At 53.5% G+C, this 16545-nt stretch overlaps 1 protein-coding gene across 5 annotated transcripts in view; it reads left to right on the top strand.

Moving 5' to 3' along the window:
- The window catches only part of fras1 (Fraser extracellular matrix complex subunit 1), a 98541-nt gene that overhangs the window by 35256 nt on the left and 46740 nt on the right, over positions 1 to 16545 (top strand). For 3 of the 5 annotated variants that reach the window (XM_047016814.1, XM_047016813.1, XM_047016811.1), the window contains exons 6-18: positions 794 to 927; positions 1034 to 1117; positions 2288 to 2389; positions 2804 to 2995; positions 4032 to 4112; positions 4605 to 4637; positions 4887 to 5034; positions 6628 to 6777; positions 7664 to 7798; positions 10345 to 10488; positions 11978 to 12118; positions 12324 to 12464; positions 16056 to 16223. In XM_047016814.1, coding sequence (XP_046872770.1) covers positions 794 to 927; positions 1034 to 1117; positions 2288 to 2389; positions 2804 to 2995; positions 4032 to 4112; positions 4605 to 4637; positions 4887 to 5034; positions 6628 to 6777; positions 7664 to 7798; positions 10345 to 10488; positions 11978 to 12118; positions 12324 to 12464; positions 16056 to 16223 — 1653 coding nt within the window. Of the gene's footprint in view, positions 1 to 793; positions 928 to 1033; positions 1118 to 2287; positions 2390 to 2803; positions 2996 to 4031; positions 4113 to 4604; positions 4638 to 4886; positions 5035 to 6627; positions 6778 to 7663; positions 7799 to 10344; positions 10489 to 11977; positions 12119 to 12323; positions 12465 to 16055; positions 16224 to 16545 lie in introns of those variants that run through there. The other 2 variants (XM_047016812.1, XM_047016815.1) reach the window with 2 other exon arrangements.

Raw genomic sequence — 16545 nt, 5'->3', positions numbered from 1 at the left:
GCTTTGATCAACTTGAAGGAGTTGGTTGCTTCAGAAAAGGAATGTCTCCAACTCCTTATAATTAATTGATCAGTGAGAAAAGTCCACATCACTAAATCCCTTGCTTGGATACATTTCATTCAGAATCCCCTGATTTTCATCCACATTCTGAATCAACTCATTTATCAGGTGTGTTAACGAGCGCAGGCTGCTAGCGCTGCTCTCTGCTAGCTCATCCTTACCCCCTCCTCAGCTCCCTCCACTGCCCCTAGTCAGGCCTGAAGTTTCACCTCACGTCTGTTTGAGCTGTTGCTTCTGAGGCATCAGGTGACACAAGCTCAAGCTGGTAAACATGAGTCGGTCCTGCATGCGCAAGAAAAAGTTAAAATTTCAACTGGCATCTTCTATCCTTGGTTCTCCTATGTGTGTTGTAGCTGCCTGGTCTATAAAACCATGTGTTAGCCAGGTTTCTCTGAGCCTCACTAACGTGTACAGTGCTGTGACAGAACCTGGCAGCCTGTAGCCTGGGGACCACCCCAGGCCCCGCACATCACACACACTCACAACACATCACACACACTCACAACACACTCACAACACATCACACACACTCACAACACATCACACACACTCACAACACATCACACACACTCACAACACACTCACAACACATCACACACACTCACAACACATCACACACACTCACAACACATCACACACTCACAACACATCACACACACTCACAACACATCACACACTCACAACACTGCTCACACACTAAGCCTCTGCACTGTGTGTGTGTGTGTGTGTGCAGCGTCCTGCTCCTGGGAGGGGGGGGACTACAGGTCAGGAGAGGAGTGGTTGGTGGGGCCCTGCTCTCGCTGTGTCTGCAGAGACGGACAGGCAGAATGCTCCACTGCAGAGTGTCAGCCTGTCGTCTGCTCTCTGGTGAGTCTCTCTCTCTCACACTCACACATATATACACACACACATACACACACACTCACAAAACATACACCCCCCCCTAATCGGTGGTGTGTGTGTGTGTTGATAGCAGGAGAACCTGGTGATCCAGCCAGGGAGCTGCTGTCCCCAATGTGAGGCCAACCCCTGCCTGTCTGCTGGGACACAGTACCAGGTACGCAGGAACCAGGAACGCTCTAGAACCAGGAACGCTCTAGAACCAGGTAGTCTAGAACCAGGAACGCTCTAGAACCAGGTTGTCTAGAACCAGTCTGGACACTGGAAGGGTGGAAGCATGTACCCCTACTGAAGGCTAGCTACGCAGCTGACCTCTGTAGCTTTTGTGTTTTGTGTGTGGGTGTTTGCTTGTGTGTGTGTGGGTGTGTGTGTGTGTGTGTGTGTGTGTGTGTGTGTGTGTGTGTGTGTGTGTGGGAGAGAGGCAGGCAGACAGACAGGTGAGTTTAGGAAGGGGAACCTCAGCTCAGCAGGGTTTCAACACTGCAGTTCTTGGGCTACACATCCACATGAGTCAGACTGCCTTCCTGGTTCCAGTCTCTCATCCTCTTCTCCTTTCCTCTCTCTCTCCACACTCGTTTCTCTTTCACTCATTTTGTGTTTTCTCTTGCCCCCTCCTTCCCTCCCTCCTTCCCTCCCTCCCTCCCTCCCTCCGTATGAGAGGGAAGTGTACACATACTCCTTCACCCACTGCCTTCTCTTGATCATTGGAGCAGTTCATTCTGTCTAATGTGTGTGTTATCACACACACGTATACGTGTGTACATACACACTCTGTATGATGTTTAATGAATGTTTCATTCCCATGGTAACTGCTTGGGAAGTCAACGGGACATTTGTTATTTATTAAATATTATGAATTATTTCCAGTTCATTTCGTTCAACGTTCACAAGATTCCAGTTTGCACACGGTACAGTTAGTTTGAATGAAGGTTTGTAGCGAGGCAGGCTGTTTTCCCTGTGCAGCAAAGCGTAGATTCAGACTCCTGAATGTTTTGCTTGGGGGTTTTATGTAACTGTCATGTGCATGAAGAGGCTGTGTTAGTTCTGTGTAAAGGAGCAGAGCAGTGAAGGCTGGCAGCATCAACACAGCCTCTCAGGGACCCTCAGCAGACCCTGTGTCAGCCCACAGTGCCTATGCCCACAGTGCCTATGGGGTGCACAGAACAATATTTGACTGATTTGTGTTGGTGAAAAGATATATAAAGTATCGTGTTTCTATTGTATAGTAAAAGATAATGTAGAATGAGCACACTATTTATGTTTCCTGACCTGTGTTTCCTGGCCTGTGTTTCCTGACCTGTGTTTCCTGGCCGGTGTTTGTCTGCAGCACGGTGAACATTGGCAGAAGAACAGCTGTACGACGTGTGTGTGTGAGCGTGGCCAGTCTCACTGTCACACTCTCTCCTGCCCTCCCGTCACCTGTGAGAAGGTCAGTAGATAAAAACAAGCCTTAACACAGTACCTTTGCTACATCTCTTCCCCTGCCTTTCCTGTCACACTTCACTTCAAAATTGTCCAATAAAGCACACAAATGCCTACATATCCACACACTGTATATATATAAAGAATAAATTAACTCTCACAGTTGTCATGGGAGTCAGGTGGCTGAGCGTTTAGGGAATCGGGCTAGTAATCTGAAGGTTGCCAGTTCGATTCCCGGCCATGCCAAATAACATTGTGTCCTTGGGCAAGGCACTTCACCCTACTTGCCTCGGGGGGAATGTCCCTGTACTTACTGTAAGTCGCTCTGGACAAGAGCGTCTGCTAAATGACCAAATATAAATGTAAATGTCATCATCGTCCTACCATCCCTCCACTGTACCTACCCATAATCCCCTTGCAGGGCCAGACCAAGGTGAAGAGGGCGGGCCGTTGCTGTGATGAGTGTGCCGTCGCCAAGGGAAGCTGTCTGTACGAAGGCGTGGTCCGTTACCACGGTGACATGTGGAAGGGGGCGGGATGTGAGTTCTGCTCGTGTGAGCGCGGGCAGGTTCTCTGCCAGCAGGCCCAGTGCGCTCAGGTGACCTGTCCACAGGTACGCACAACCCTCAAGACTGACTCTTTAATCAGAAGACGTGTTTACTATCGCTCAGCGCTAGATGGCCTAGATACAGAGTAAGGGTTAGGGTTCAGAAGTTTTTTAGGGCAAGAAAACAAATAGAGAGATCTGTGTTTTAGTGTGACTGTAGGTGGTGACTGAGCACAGCCAGGCACCAGGATTTAGACCGATGAGTCAGATGTTCAGACCCCTCCACACTAGGGGAAACAGCTTACTCCATTACAGTGTGTTTTTTGGTTGAGCAGAAATACAATAACCTTATATATTCCTGTCATGCAATAATAATCCTACATAAATCATAGTGTAATATAATTTCGCCCCAGTTAAGTGTTCATTAGAGATAAGTAGCACATTTGGCCTTGTTCCAGCCCAGATGACAAGGTCAGGCTTCTGAGTGAATGGCCAACAGTCTGATTCTATAAAGCATGTGTCATGGTTCACAATAACACATGAAGCATCATGAACTAACCCTAACCCCATCATGATCTAACCCGAACCCTAACCCTAACCCCATCATGATCTAACCCTAACCCTAACCCTAACCCTAACCCCACCATGATCTAACCCGAACCCTAACCCTAACCCCATCATGATCTAACCCTAACCCTAACCAGAACCCTGCCAGAGTCTCCCAGCCTGTTGACTTCTTCTGAGCATCTACAGTGAGGTTGTTAGTCAGCATGTTAAGTCATCTGTGTTTAACCGTGTTAACACCCTGAGGGGCACAAACAGCACACCAAGGTCAAACAGGATAGAACCCGTTTCCCCCTGAAGGTCGATGGTGTAGTCACAGGGGTCTGGTGGAATAGATTGGGGCTAGATTGTCATTGACAATCTCCTGTCATTAAACGTTTGCTCTGGATGTGAGGCGATTATTGAATAATTCCCTTAAACTTTTGAAGTGGAGAGAGAAGTAAGAGAGGATGTTGGGGAGAGAAAAGGATTAGAGAGAGAGAGATAAGAGAGGTAGAGCAATGAAGAGCTCAACGTGTTTGATCTTGTTTGGGATCAGGGAGAAGTTGTGGTGCAGGTTCCAGGGCAGTGCTGCCCAGAGTGCTCCTCCAGCTCTGGGTTCTGCGGACGACCTCAGGAGGTATGGTTCACAAACACAACATGTTCCTTATCTCATATTTAGAATTATTGTACTCTGTCACAACAGAGCAACACAAATGCATTCTTCTTCCCTATCTACTTGATTTATTGTAAACCTTCAAACATGTTTTTCAACCCCAGGTCTCATGTCTGTGTTTAACAACATACCTAGCTGGAGTTCCAGTTAACAGAGGCTGGGTCAGGCTAACCCTAACAGACACGGGGCTGCATCCCATGACAATACCCCTGAAGGAAAATAACAGTTGCACACATCATATTTATAATTTAAACTGCTTTGTCTTTAAATAGACACAGAGACACTATGAGACTCTGCTTTTACTGTTGGCACCTTAAAGGATGAGTCTGTTGCATCAGTGTGTGTGCTGTTAGGCAGGACTAGCTCTGATATCTGTAACTACGGCAATCCGAGTCACGGCCAGAGCCAGCATGTTGAACACGTGTAACACATGTAACGTGTGTGTGTTTCTTGCAGGAGCAGCGGTCCAGACTCCCCGAGCTCTTAGCGGTGAGCACTAGACACATGCAGGGTGTCTGTTGATCTGGAGGGTTAGTGTAACGTGCAGTACCTCCGTCTCTAACTCTGTCTCTTCCTCTCTCTGTCTGTCTCTGTCTCTCTCTGTCTCTCTCTGTCTCTCTCTCTATGTCTCTCTCTCTATGTCTCTCTCTCTATGTCTCTCTCTCTCTATGTCTCTCTCTATGTCTCTCTCTCTCTCCTGTCTGTCTGTCTCTCTGTCTCTCTCTGTCCTGTCTCTAGGGCTCAGAGCGGTGGAGTGACGGGCCTTGTAGGGAGTGTGAGTGTCGAGAGGGCAGGGTCACCTGCTACCGGCCCTCCTGCCCCTCCTGCCCCCCCGGCACCCTGACCGTCTCCAGAGAGGGGCGGTGCTGCCCCGAGTGTAGCCATGGTAACACACGCCTGCAGTCCTCACGACATCCCCCTGCACTCATGCTACTATTAGTTCGATTTTTTGTCTCATCAATCTCCTTTTTTCTCCTTGGCACCGATATCGATGCCTCAATTACCAGGGGCCCTCCTGCAGTTATATTTCTACAGAAAATCTATTTTGATATCTTTTTACTCATCAATGAATATTTCTGTAGAAATAATCCTTCATTCACCGAGGGAGAGACAGTTGGAGGAGGAAGTAGGGAGATGGAGAGGGTGAGATAGGAAGCAGAGACTAACAGGCAGTAGTAGGATGGGGTTAGATAATGTATCGAGGAAGAGATAGAGAAAGAGAGGTGAGGAAAGAAAAAAAACGTCAAATAAACAAACTAACAGAGTAGGAGCTGACCTGAGAGAGACATGAGCTCCCTCCCTCCCTCCCTGTACTGGCCGTGCACCTGAGTGTGTGACTAGGTTGTTTTGTTGTGTGTGAACTGCTGTGTAGCGGCCCTGTACATGAGTGTTGAGGGACTTGTTGTTTACATGCTGTCAGTGTGTATCAAGGCATGAGAGTGTGTCCATGCATATGCACTCACCCATTTGTTTGTGTCTACATCTCCAATAACATGCATATCTACACACACACACACACACACACACACACACACACACACACACACACACACACACACGACCCTTACCAACCTCTCCCTCGGTTTATGGTTAATTGGGTTTTCTGCCCCCAGTAGAGTTGGGTGTGAAAACAGAGCAGCATGTTTTTACCTCTAGTTCACCATTAAGAATTTACCTCCCTCGCCCTCTCTCACTAGCTCTCTCTCTCCCTCACTCTCTGTCATTAACTTCCTCTCTCACCATCTCTCTTCCTCTCTCTCTCTCTCTCTCTCTCTCTCACTCTGGGTGAGTTTATTTCCAATGTCATATTGACATAGAGGACAGGGTTGGTCAGTGATGACTCTGCCGTCTTCTCTCAGATTGATTGGTTGATTGTGTTTAGTGTTTAGAGGAGCGGCTGTTTGGATGGCATGTGTTTGTTGGAGACACAGAAGTATCAAATAAACGTCCCTTACTTGGCCAATAAAATGTTTTGAGCTAAGCATCTTAACTAAACTCCTGCTAGCATTAGCTAGCTAGTTAGCAGATCCATTCAAACCCCCACTCAACTGTGGCAGGATCTTCATTTCACGACTGGAGACACAGTTAATTCACCAGAGCGTACTACAGTAGCATATCAGCCTGGCTGATCAGGGAACCTCATCAGTCACACAACCGTCACAGGAAGTTCCCAGCAGCGTCTGGGGGTTGTGGAGCAGGGACAGACTGGGGGTTGTGGAGCACGGACAGACTGGGGTTGTGGAGCAGGGACAGACTGGGGGAATACAGAAATGACAATTATGGTGCATTGAGATAGCAACATTTACATTCCATTATTGTCTTTCTCTCTGCTAGCCCTGGTTTACATACAGCACATACCTGCTGATAATGAATGTGTCTTTCACTGCAATATTATGCTTGACACTGTTTATATAATTTGAATGTGTGTGTGCCTGTGTGTGTGTGTGTGTGTGTGCCTGTGTGTGTGTGTGTGTTGCAGAGCGGTGTCATGAGGACTGCCTGGTGTGCTCAGGGAGTCCAGAGCAGTGTGAAGTGTGTCGGGACTCCTCAGCCCTGCTGCTGCAGGGGCGCTGCCTCCTCTCCTGCCCCCCCCGCTACCACTCCCTGGGCAGGGGCAGGGGCTGTGCAGGTACCACCACCCCACACACACACACCAGCAACATATTAACCACACACACAACACCACCAACCCACACACACACACACACACACAGCAGCACGGGGAGGGGGGGGGGGGGAGCGATTGAGAGACAGCATGATAGAGCCTGCAGACCCTGTAAGTGACAGCATGTCATAACAGGGCCAAAGTCCTGGAGCTCAAATGTAGGAATCTCTAGACACACACACCTCATTTACACCTCACTCACACACACACACACACACACACACACACACACACACACACACACACACACAGTGAGACAGGGATGAAGGCATCAGTTGACAGGCAGCCTAATCCTTTCCCCTGAGGAGTGGAATGTTCCAGAATGATAATGGAATGACTGTGTGCTGGACGGTTTGTCCCGGAGGTCGCCCCTCTCAGCGTCAGAGGAGGAACAGTCTAGAAAAACGTATGTAAGTTAGGCGGGGGAGGCAGTTGTCCCAGATTCATGGACATACTGGATTGCTTTAGATTTGATTTAATCTTTTTTTTTTTACTGTGTAGGACTAAGTAGCCCTTTCAAAGGAGACATGCTTGCGTGTGTAGGACTTGGTTTAATCTCTGTCTGGGAAAGTGGTAATCAAGCTGAGTCTTGTAGGGTGTGTGCAGTGGGATGTTTATGTTGGTATGGTGAGTGTTTATGTGGAAGGTGAGAGGTGATGAAGGGAAGCTGTGAGAGCTATCCCAGCTGCTGTAGATTGCTGGACTGTCTCCCCCTCCTGTCTCCCCCCGCCTCTCTGCCACCCTCCCTGCCTTTCTTTCACCTTCTAATGATACCCCTCCATCTCTCCCTGTCCATATCTCTCTATCTCTTTATCTATATCACTCTTCCTTTCTCTCTGCCTCTCCCCAGCCTGCCAGTCTTCCTGTGCCACCTGTGAGAGCAGCACTGAGTGCAGCAGCTGTGAGGGCTCGTCTGTGTTGAGCAGTGGGCAGTGTGTGAGCACCTGTGAGCCGGGCCTGTTCCAGGACCACACACGATGCCTGCGTAAGTAGCCTTCATCTGTCTATTCTATATCTGCACCTCTACCCTCTCAAGGGGATTTCAGCACATGACCTAGGAAGAGTCGGGGATCGAACCGCCAACCTTGCCAATAACAGACAACCCTCTCTACCCCCTGAGCCACAGCCGCCCAATCTTGTGAAGGACAGCCTATCAGGAGGGCTGATCTTGTGAAGGACAGCCTATCAGGAGGGCTGATCTTGTGAAGGACAGCCTATCAGGAGGGCTGATCTTGTGAAGGACAACCTATCAGGAGGGCTGATCTTGTGAAGGACAGCCTATCAGGAGGGCTGATCTTGTGAAGGACAGCCTATCAGGAGGGCTGATCTTGTGAAGGACAGCCTATCAGGAGGGCTGATCTTGTGAAGGACAGCCTATCAGGAGGGCTGATCTTGTGAAGGACAGCCTATCAGGAGGGCTGATCTTGTGAAGGACAGCCTATCAGGAGGGCTGATCTTGTGAAGGACAGCCTATCAGGAGGGCTGATCTTGTGAAGGACAGCCTATCAGGAGGGCTGATCTTGTGAAGGACAGCCCTCTGGAGCAGAGAGATGTAGATTGATAGTGCTCCAGATGGACAGGTTATTGTTTCCTTTGTTTGGGATGAATTAATTACCAATTATATTTTGTAAGAGTGTAATCATGTTATGTTGTGCTGATTACTGTCAAGCCCCACCAACCTTCCTCCCTCCTAGGCTCCTGCGTTACACAACACACACATTTCTACTCATCCTATCTTTCAGTAGCTGTCAGTCTTAAATGTTGTAATAAAAGATTGTGACTTAATTGACTTTCCCAGAAATAATAACCTAACAGCAGAGAAGAGCTCCTGTCCTCTGCACCAGGAGTAAGACAGGCTGAAGTAGACAGCTGGAGCTGTACTCTCCCAAGCAGGAAATGAATAAACGTCACTAAAGACAGGCCAGGCCCATCTCAGTCTCATCTCAACCCTAACCCTAACCCTATAACCTATCTCAGTCAGGCAGGTCAGCAACGGCTAACCCACCACCCCCATCCCTCCACCCCTCCCCCCACCCCTCCCCCCCACCCCCACAGAGAAATGTATACGTAACAGAAAGAGGGAGAAAGAAAAATGGAGAATGGAACAATGAGTGAGAGATCAAGTTAGAGACACAGCGAGATGGAGAGACTGATCACTGTCAGACTGAAACCATGTCACACTCTTACCTTGTTAACCTTCTCTAAAACAGTCAGTTCACTCATTAGTGAGGGGATTTCTATACATTTTTCCTTAGGTTAGGGTGATGATTAATAAACATCCTTCTTCTCCTGTTATATTGTCTACACTGATGAATGGGAGATGATTCCAGAGCTGTTCTGAGGAGGAGGGGCGTGGCTGTAGGAGCTTGGCAGTCTCAGTAGAGATGATGTTTGCTCACCGCTTGACAGCATCTCGTTGTGTTAGCTGAGAGATGACAGGAAGAGTAGACACATTAGCGGCTGGTCCCAGATCTGTTTGTGCTTTTGCCTGAATATTCACCCGGCTACCGTTGCCTACTTTTTTCACTTTTCCTCCCACCTGTTTATTTTAGGCTGGTAGGACAATCTGATAGCTAGATAGAATCTGTAGCACTGTCGAAATTCCTGTGAGTGTTTTGTCCTTATCACACTGTCCTCCTTCCACACTCAGTCTGGCTCACAGGCTTTGGTGAACACATACAGGGCCCTGGTATGTCCTGGTGGATGCTGGGACACCTACAGGGCCCTGGTATGTCCTGGTGGATGCTTGGACACATACAGGGCCCTGGTATGTCCTGGTGGATGCTGGGACACATACAGGGCCCTGGTATGTCCTGGTGGATGCTTGGACACCTACAGGGCCCTGGTATGTCCTGGTGGATGCTTGGACACCTACAGGGCCCTGGTATGTCCTGGTGGATGCTTGGACACCTACAGGGCCCTGGTATGTCCTGGTGGATGCTTGGACACCTACAGGGCCCTGGTATGTCCTGGTGGATGCTTGGACACATACAGGGCCCTGGTATGTCCTGGTGGATGCTGGGACACATACAGGGCCCTGGTTCCTCAGTGCTGCTAAATATACTCAGGCATTTACATCAAGAGCACTCTGGCTACAAAGCCATCTGCTGAGAGAAGATCAAGGCACCATTTCTTATCAAAGTGCCAGTCCCAGTGTTAAGGGAGACAGAGAAGGTGATCAATATTTCATCAGCTCCTCTTGTTCCTGTGTGAGGAGTAAGCTGGAGGAGCTCAGTCCCAATATGATCATGATCACTCTGTGTGTGTGCCCCCCCACATACACACACCCACCCACACACACACCCACACACACACCCACACACACACCCACCCACACACACACCCACCCACACACACACACACCCACCCACCCACACCCACCCACACACACACACACACACACACACACACACACACACACACACATACACACACACACACAGATAGGAGAAAGAGATCACAGTCACTATTTGAAGGGACCTCAAAACAGTCTGCTGGGGCTTCTGACTGATATTTGTCCCTCCCTCTCAGGTTGTCATGAGTCCTGTTCAGAGTGTGTGGGGCCGGGTCCAGAGGAGTGTGTGACCTGCTCCTCCCCAGCCCTCCTGCTGAGAGAGGGGGTGTGTGTCTCCGACTGTGGACCAGGCTTCTACATGCAGAGAGGCATCTGCTACGGTGAGCTGCTGCTGCCCTGACACACCCTCCTCACCCTCACCCTCCTCACCTTCCTCACCCTCCTCATCCTCACCCTCCTCTCTCCTCACCTTCCTCACCCTCCTCACCCTCCTCACCTTCCTCACCCTCACCCTCCTCTCCCACCTCACCCTCCTCCCTCCTCACCTTCCTCACCCTCCTCCCTCCTCACCTTCCTCACCCTCCTCCCTCCTCACCTTCCTCACCCTCCTCCCACCTCTCCCTCCTCACCCTCTTCACCCTTCCCCCACCTCATGCCTCCCCTGGTGCCTCATGCTTCCCCCGGTGCCTCCCTTGGTGCCCCCCCCTGGTGCCCCCCCCTGGTGCCCCCCCCTGGTGCCCCCCCTGGTGCCCCCCCTGGTGCTTCCCCTGGTGCCCCCCCTGGTGCCCCCCCTGGTGCCCCCCCTGGTGCCTCCCCTCGTGCCCCCCCCCTGGTGCCCCCCCCGGTGCCTCCCCTGGTGCCTCATGCCTCCCCCTGGTGCCTCACGCCCCCCCTGGTGCCTCAGGCCTCCCCTGGTGCCTCCCCTGGTGCCCCCCCTGGTGCCTCACGCCCCCCCTGGTGCCTCATGCCTCCCCTGGTGCCTCCCCTGGTGCCCCCCCTGGTGCCCCCCCCTGGTGCCCCCCCTGGTGCCCCCCCCTGGTGCCTCCCCTGGAGCACCCATTAGCATCTTCAGTTCTCAGAGACTCTCCATCCCACGTCTGCATTCTCCATTACAGCTGGATTAGCGCTCTCCTGTGAATGCTCTACGCTCAGTTAACACTTTATCCTGGGAGATAAAGGCCCACAATGCACCATTCCCATGAGCGGGAGAATTAGTAACATGCAGGTGAAGGATGTGCTGATTCCCGTGCTGGAAACCAGCCAGTCAGCTGGCAGAGCCACAATCCCTGTTGAACTGGAATTAGTTTATTTGTATTTTACTCTAATGAAGTTCCAGATCTGCTTGAATCAGCATATGCATAGTTTCTATTTTTAACAGAAGAGATGGTAGTGAGGGACGAAGCAGTGATGAGTGGAAGGGCAAAGCTGCTGTTCTCAGGTGGGGATGCGCCTGCAGGCAGCCTCCTGCTGAAGCTGGTTCCTGTGTAGAGGGTTGTGGGGGACATAGCTGCGGGCCGTCTTAACACACGTCAAACCTTTGAGGAGCTGTATGAGGGTCAGGTGAATAAGACAGTGTGGAAACACAAGCAGGGATTTCCTCCCTGGCTCTTCCGGCTGGGTGTGTTTGTGTGTTTAGTTGTGTTGACAACTGACTTCTCTCATACCCTCAAACGTGGTTGATGAAATGTTTTTAGCCAACGTGTGGAATACAGTCATGTTTTAACACGTTGGTTTTTTGAATGCCTTGTATGTAAGCAAAACAGTGTTCAGAGTTTTTTCTGGAATCACAAGCAGAAGTTTGTTTGCTGTCAGTGACACTGAGGTGAAGAGCCAGTACTGAAGCTGATCTGTGTGACTGTTCCCCCCCAGCGTGCGACCCCTCCTGCGCCTCCTGTTACCCTGACAACCCCAAATGCGTGAGCTGCCCCCCGGGGTTTGCCTTGCATCATGCAAAATGTATCTCCGACTGTCCTGAAGGGCATTACCTTGAAAGTGACAGCAGGTGTAGAGGTACGTATCTCTTCACAACCAAAACATGTACTACAAACTGTCTAGAAAACATCTATTTTGTAACATGGCCACATTTTGATTCCTCATTCAGGTGTGTTACTATTTGATCTAGTGTCCATTGACACACACAAGCATCACTGTGAATGTGTGACTGAGTTCCACTACTGTGAGCCAGCATGTGTGACCTGGGTCCTCTTGCCCCCAGCTTGTCCAGGTCCCTGCTCCTCCTGCTCTGGACCTGGGGGGTCCCAGTGCACGCGCTGCCCACACGGACGCTCCCTCAGTGGGGGCCGCTGTGTGGAGGCCTGCGGAGAGGGGCTGTATCCTCAGGACGGGGCCTGCCACAGTAAGACCAGTTATCACTTCACACAGCTACCAGTTATCACTTCACACAGCTACCAGTTATCACTTCACACAGCTACCAGTTATCACTTCACACAGCTACCAGTTATCACTTCACACAGCTACCAGTTATCACTTCACACAGCTACCAGTTATCACTTCACACAGCTACCAGTTATCACTTCACACAGCTACCAGTTATCACTTCACACAGCTACCAGTTATCACTTCACACAGCTACCAGTTATCACTTCACACAGCTACCAGTTATCACTTCACGCAGCTACCAGTTATCACTTCACGCAGCTACCAGTTATCACTTCACACAGCTACCAGTTATCACTTCACACAAACACAACCTGTTGCTTGTTTGATGATCTAATTAATCCCAGTGATCTTGGTAACACTTCCCCTTTGAGTCCTGCATCACCCCCAGCCCTGCTTCCCCCGTACGTTAGACGTAATCACAGCCTTCTGTTGTTCCTACAAGCCGTGTGCTCCTGCTTGCTAACGAGCTCACACATCATCGACTCTCCTTCAGGGACACAGAAACAGCTGGCTCAATCAAGCGCTCTCACACAAACTGGAGCTGTTTTTACCTTCATCACCTTGTATGTGATGAAGACAAATGAACCCTAACCCTATGATCCTTGGCTGGGTTGTGATTGTGTCTAACCCTAAACCCCTCCCTCCCTCTCCCCCCCTCCCCCCCTCCCCCTCTCCCCCTCTCCCCCCCCCCCTCTCCCCCCCCTCCCCCTCTCCCCCAGTCCTAACCCTCCCCCTCTCCCCCAGTCCTAACCCTCCCCCTCTCCCCCAGGCCTAACCCTCCCCCTCTCCCCCAGTCCTAACCCTAACTCTCTCCCCCAGTCCTAACCCTCCCCCTCTCCCCCAGTCCTAACCCTCCCCCTCTCCCCCAGTCCTAACCCTCCCCCTCTCCCCCAGTCCTAACCCTCCCCCTCTCCCCCAGTCCTAACCCTCCCCCTCTCCCCCAGTCCTAACCCTCCCCCTCTCCCCCAGTCCTAACCCTCCCCCTCTCCCCCAGTCCTAACCCTCCCCCTCTCCCCCAGTCCTAACCCTAACTCTCTCCCCCAGTCCTAACCCTCCCCCTCTCCCCCAGTCCTAACCCTCCCCCTCTCCCCCAGTCCTAACCCTCCCCCTCTCCCCCAGTCCTAACCCTCCCCCTCTCCCCCAGTCCTAACCCTCCCCCTCTCCCCCAGTCCTAACCCTCCCCCTCTCCCCCAGTCCTAACCCTCCCCCTCTCCCCCAGTCCTAACCCTCCCCCTCCCCCCCAGTCCTAACCCTCCCCCTCTCCCCCAGTCCTAACCCTCCCCCTCTCCCCCAGTCCTAACCCTCCCCCTCTCCCCCAGTCCTAACCCTCCCCCTCTCCCCCAGTCCTAACCCTCCCCCTCTCCCCCAGTCCTAACCCTCCCCCTCTCCCCCAGTCCTAACCCTCCCCCTCTCCCCCAGTCCTAACCCTCCCCCTCTCCCCCAGGCCTAACCCTCCCCCTCTCCCCCAGTCCTAACCCTCCCCCTCTCCCCCAGTCCTAACCCTCCCCCCTCTCCCCCAGTCCTAACCCTCCCCCTCTCCCCCAGTCCTAACCCTCCCCCTCTCCCCCAGGCCTAACCCTCCCCCTCTCCCCCAGTCCTAACCCTCCCCCTCTCCCCCAGTCCTAACCCTCCCCCTCTCCCCCAGGCCTAACCCTCCCCCTCTCCCCCAGTCCTAACCCTCCCCCTCTCCCCCAGTCCTAACCCTCCCCCTCTCCCCCAGTCCTAACCCTCCCCCTCTCCCCCAGTCCTAACCCTCCCCCTCTCCCCCAGTCCTAACCCTCCCCCTCTCCCCCAGTCCTAACCCTCCCCCTCTCCCCCAGTCCTAACCCTAACTCTCTCCCCCAGTCCTAACCCTCCCCCTCTCCCCCAGTCCTAACCCTCCCCCTCTCCCCCAGTCCTAACCCTCCCCCTCTCCCCCAGTCCTAACCCTCCCCCTCTCCCCCAGTCCTAACCCTCCCCCTCTCCCCCAGTCCTAACCCTCCCCCTCTCCCCCAGTCCTAACCCTCCCCCTCTCCCCCAGTCCTAACCCTCCCCCTCTCCCCCAGTCCTAACCCTCCCCCTCTCCCCCAGTCCTAACCCTAACTCTCTCCCCCAGTCCTAACCCTCCCCCTCTCCCCCAGTCCTAACCCTCCCCCTCTCCCCCAGTCCTAACCCTCCCCCTCTCCCCCAGTCCTAACCCTCCCCCTCTCCCCCAGTCCTAACCCTCCCCCTCTCCCCCAGTCCTAACCCTCCCCCTCCCCCCCAGTCCTAACCCTCCCCCTCTCCCCCAGTCCTAACCCTCCCCCTCTCCCCCAGTCCTAACCCTCCCCCTCTCCCCCAGTCCTAACCCTCCCCCTCTCCCCCAGTCCTAACCCTCCCCCTCTCCCCCAGTCCTAACCCTCCCCCTCTCCCCCAGTCCTAACCCTCCCCCTCTCCCCCAGTCCTAACCCTCCCCCTCTCCCCCAGTCCTAACCCTCCCCCTCTCCCCCAGTCCTAACCCTCCCCCTCTCCCCCAGTCCTAACCCTCCCCCTCTCCCCCAGTCCTAACCCTCCCCCTCTCCCCCAGTCCTAACCCTCCCCCTCTCCCCCAGGCCTAACCCTCCCCCTCTCCCCCAGTCCTAACCCTCCCCCTCTCCCCCAGTCCTAACCCTCCCCCTCTCCCCCAGTCCTAACCCTCCCCCTCTCCCCCAGTCCTAACCCTCCCCCTCTCCCCCAGTCCTAACCCTCCCCCTCTCCCCCAGGCCTAACCCTCCCCCTCTCCCCCAGTCCTAACCCTCCCCCTCTCCCCCAGTCCTAACCCTCCCCCTCTCCCCCAGTCCTAACCCTCCCCCTCTCCCCCAGTCCTAACCCTCCCCCTCTCCCCCAGTCCTAACCCTCCCCCTCTCCCCCAGTCCTAACCCTCCCCCTCTCCCCCAGTCCTAACCCTCCCCCTCTCCCCCAGTCCTAACCCTCCCCCTCTCCCCCAGTCCTAACCCTCCCCCTCTCCCCCAGTCCTAACCCTCCCCCTCTCCCCCAGTCCTAACCCTCCCCCTCTCCCCCAGGCCTAACCCTCCCCCTCTCCCCCAGTCCTAACCCTCCCCCTCTCCCCCAGTCCTAACCCTCCCCCTCTCCCCCAGTCCTAACCCTCCCCCTCTCCCCCAGTCCTAACCCTCCCCCTCTCCCCCAGGCCTAACCCTCCCCCTCTCCCCCAGTCCTAACCCTCCCCCTCTCCCCCAGTCCTAACCCTCCCCCTCTCCCCCAGTCCTAACCCTCCCCCTCTCCCCCAGTCCTAACCCTCCCCCTCTCCCCCAGTCCTAACCCTCCCCCTCTCCCCCAGTCCTAACCCTCCCCCTCTCCCCCAGTCCTAACCCTCCCCCTCTCCCCCAGTCCTAACCCTCCCCCTCTCCCCCAGTCCTAACCCTCCCCCTCTCCCCCAGTCCTAACCCTCCCCCTCTCCCCCAGTCCTAACCCTCCCCCTCTCCCCCAGTCCTAACCCTCCCCCTCTCCCCCAGTCCTAACCCTCCCCCTCTCCCCCAGTCCTAACCCTCCCCCTCTCCCCCAGTCCTAACCCTAACTCTCTCTTCCTCAGGCTGCCATGTGTCCTGCCGGGTGTGTCTGGGTCCCGGCCCGTCTGGCTGTCTGGCCTGCAGGAAGCCAGAGGAGGCTCTGCTGCCCCAGGATTCTGCTGGTGGGGGGGGGGTGTGTGTGTCAGGGTGCACCGCACGCCACTACCTTGACGCCTCACACACCTGCCAAGGTGGGTACACACTGTGTTTTTTCTCTGTAACCTTAAGTGCTGTTTATTCATCTTCAGTGAACTTACACCGGTGGTATTTCACTGCCGTTCAAGCCTTTTGTTGTTGTAACAGCCTTTTCAGCTTCTGGTGAACAGGCTCTGTGTCTGGGAGTCCTCGCAGTGCTCTCCACACCTGCCAGGACTGGGAAATTCCAGCTAGTCTGAGTCCGAACAAGACCTCTGTCACTATCTGAGCTTCCATCCCCTCTTCCTATGAGCTCATGGCTTATCTAACAACACTCAACTGATCATTAGTGGGGAGAGGCCAGCATTTACAGGAACA

This window comes from Hypomesus transpacificus, unplaced genomic scaffold, assembly GCF_021917145.1.
Source record: "Hypomesus transpacificus isolate Combined female unplaced genomic scaffold, fHypTra1 scaffold_42, whole genome shotgun sequence".
In the NCBI taxonomy this organism is placed as follows: domain Eukaryota; kingdom Metazoa; phylum Chordata; class Actinopteri; order Osmeriformes; family Osmeridae; genus Hypomesus; species Hypomesus transpacificus.
This window is presented reverse-complemented; position numbering and strand designations above follow the sequence as displayed.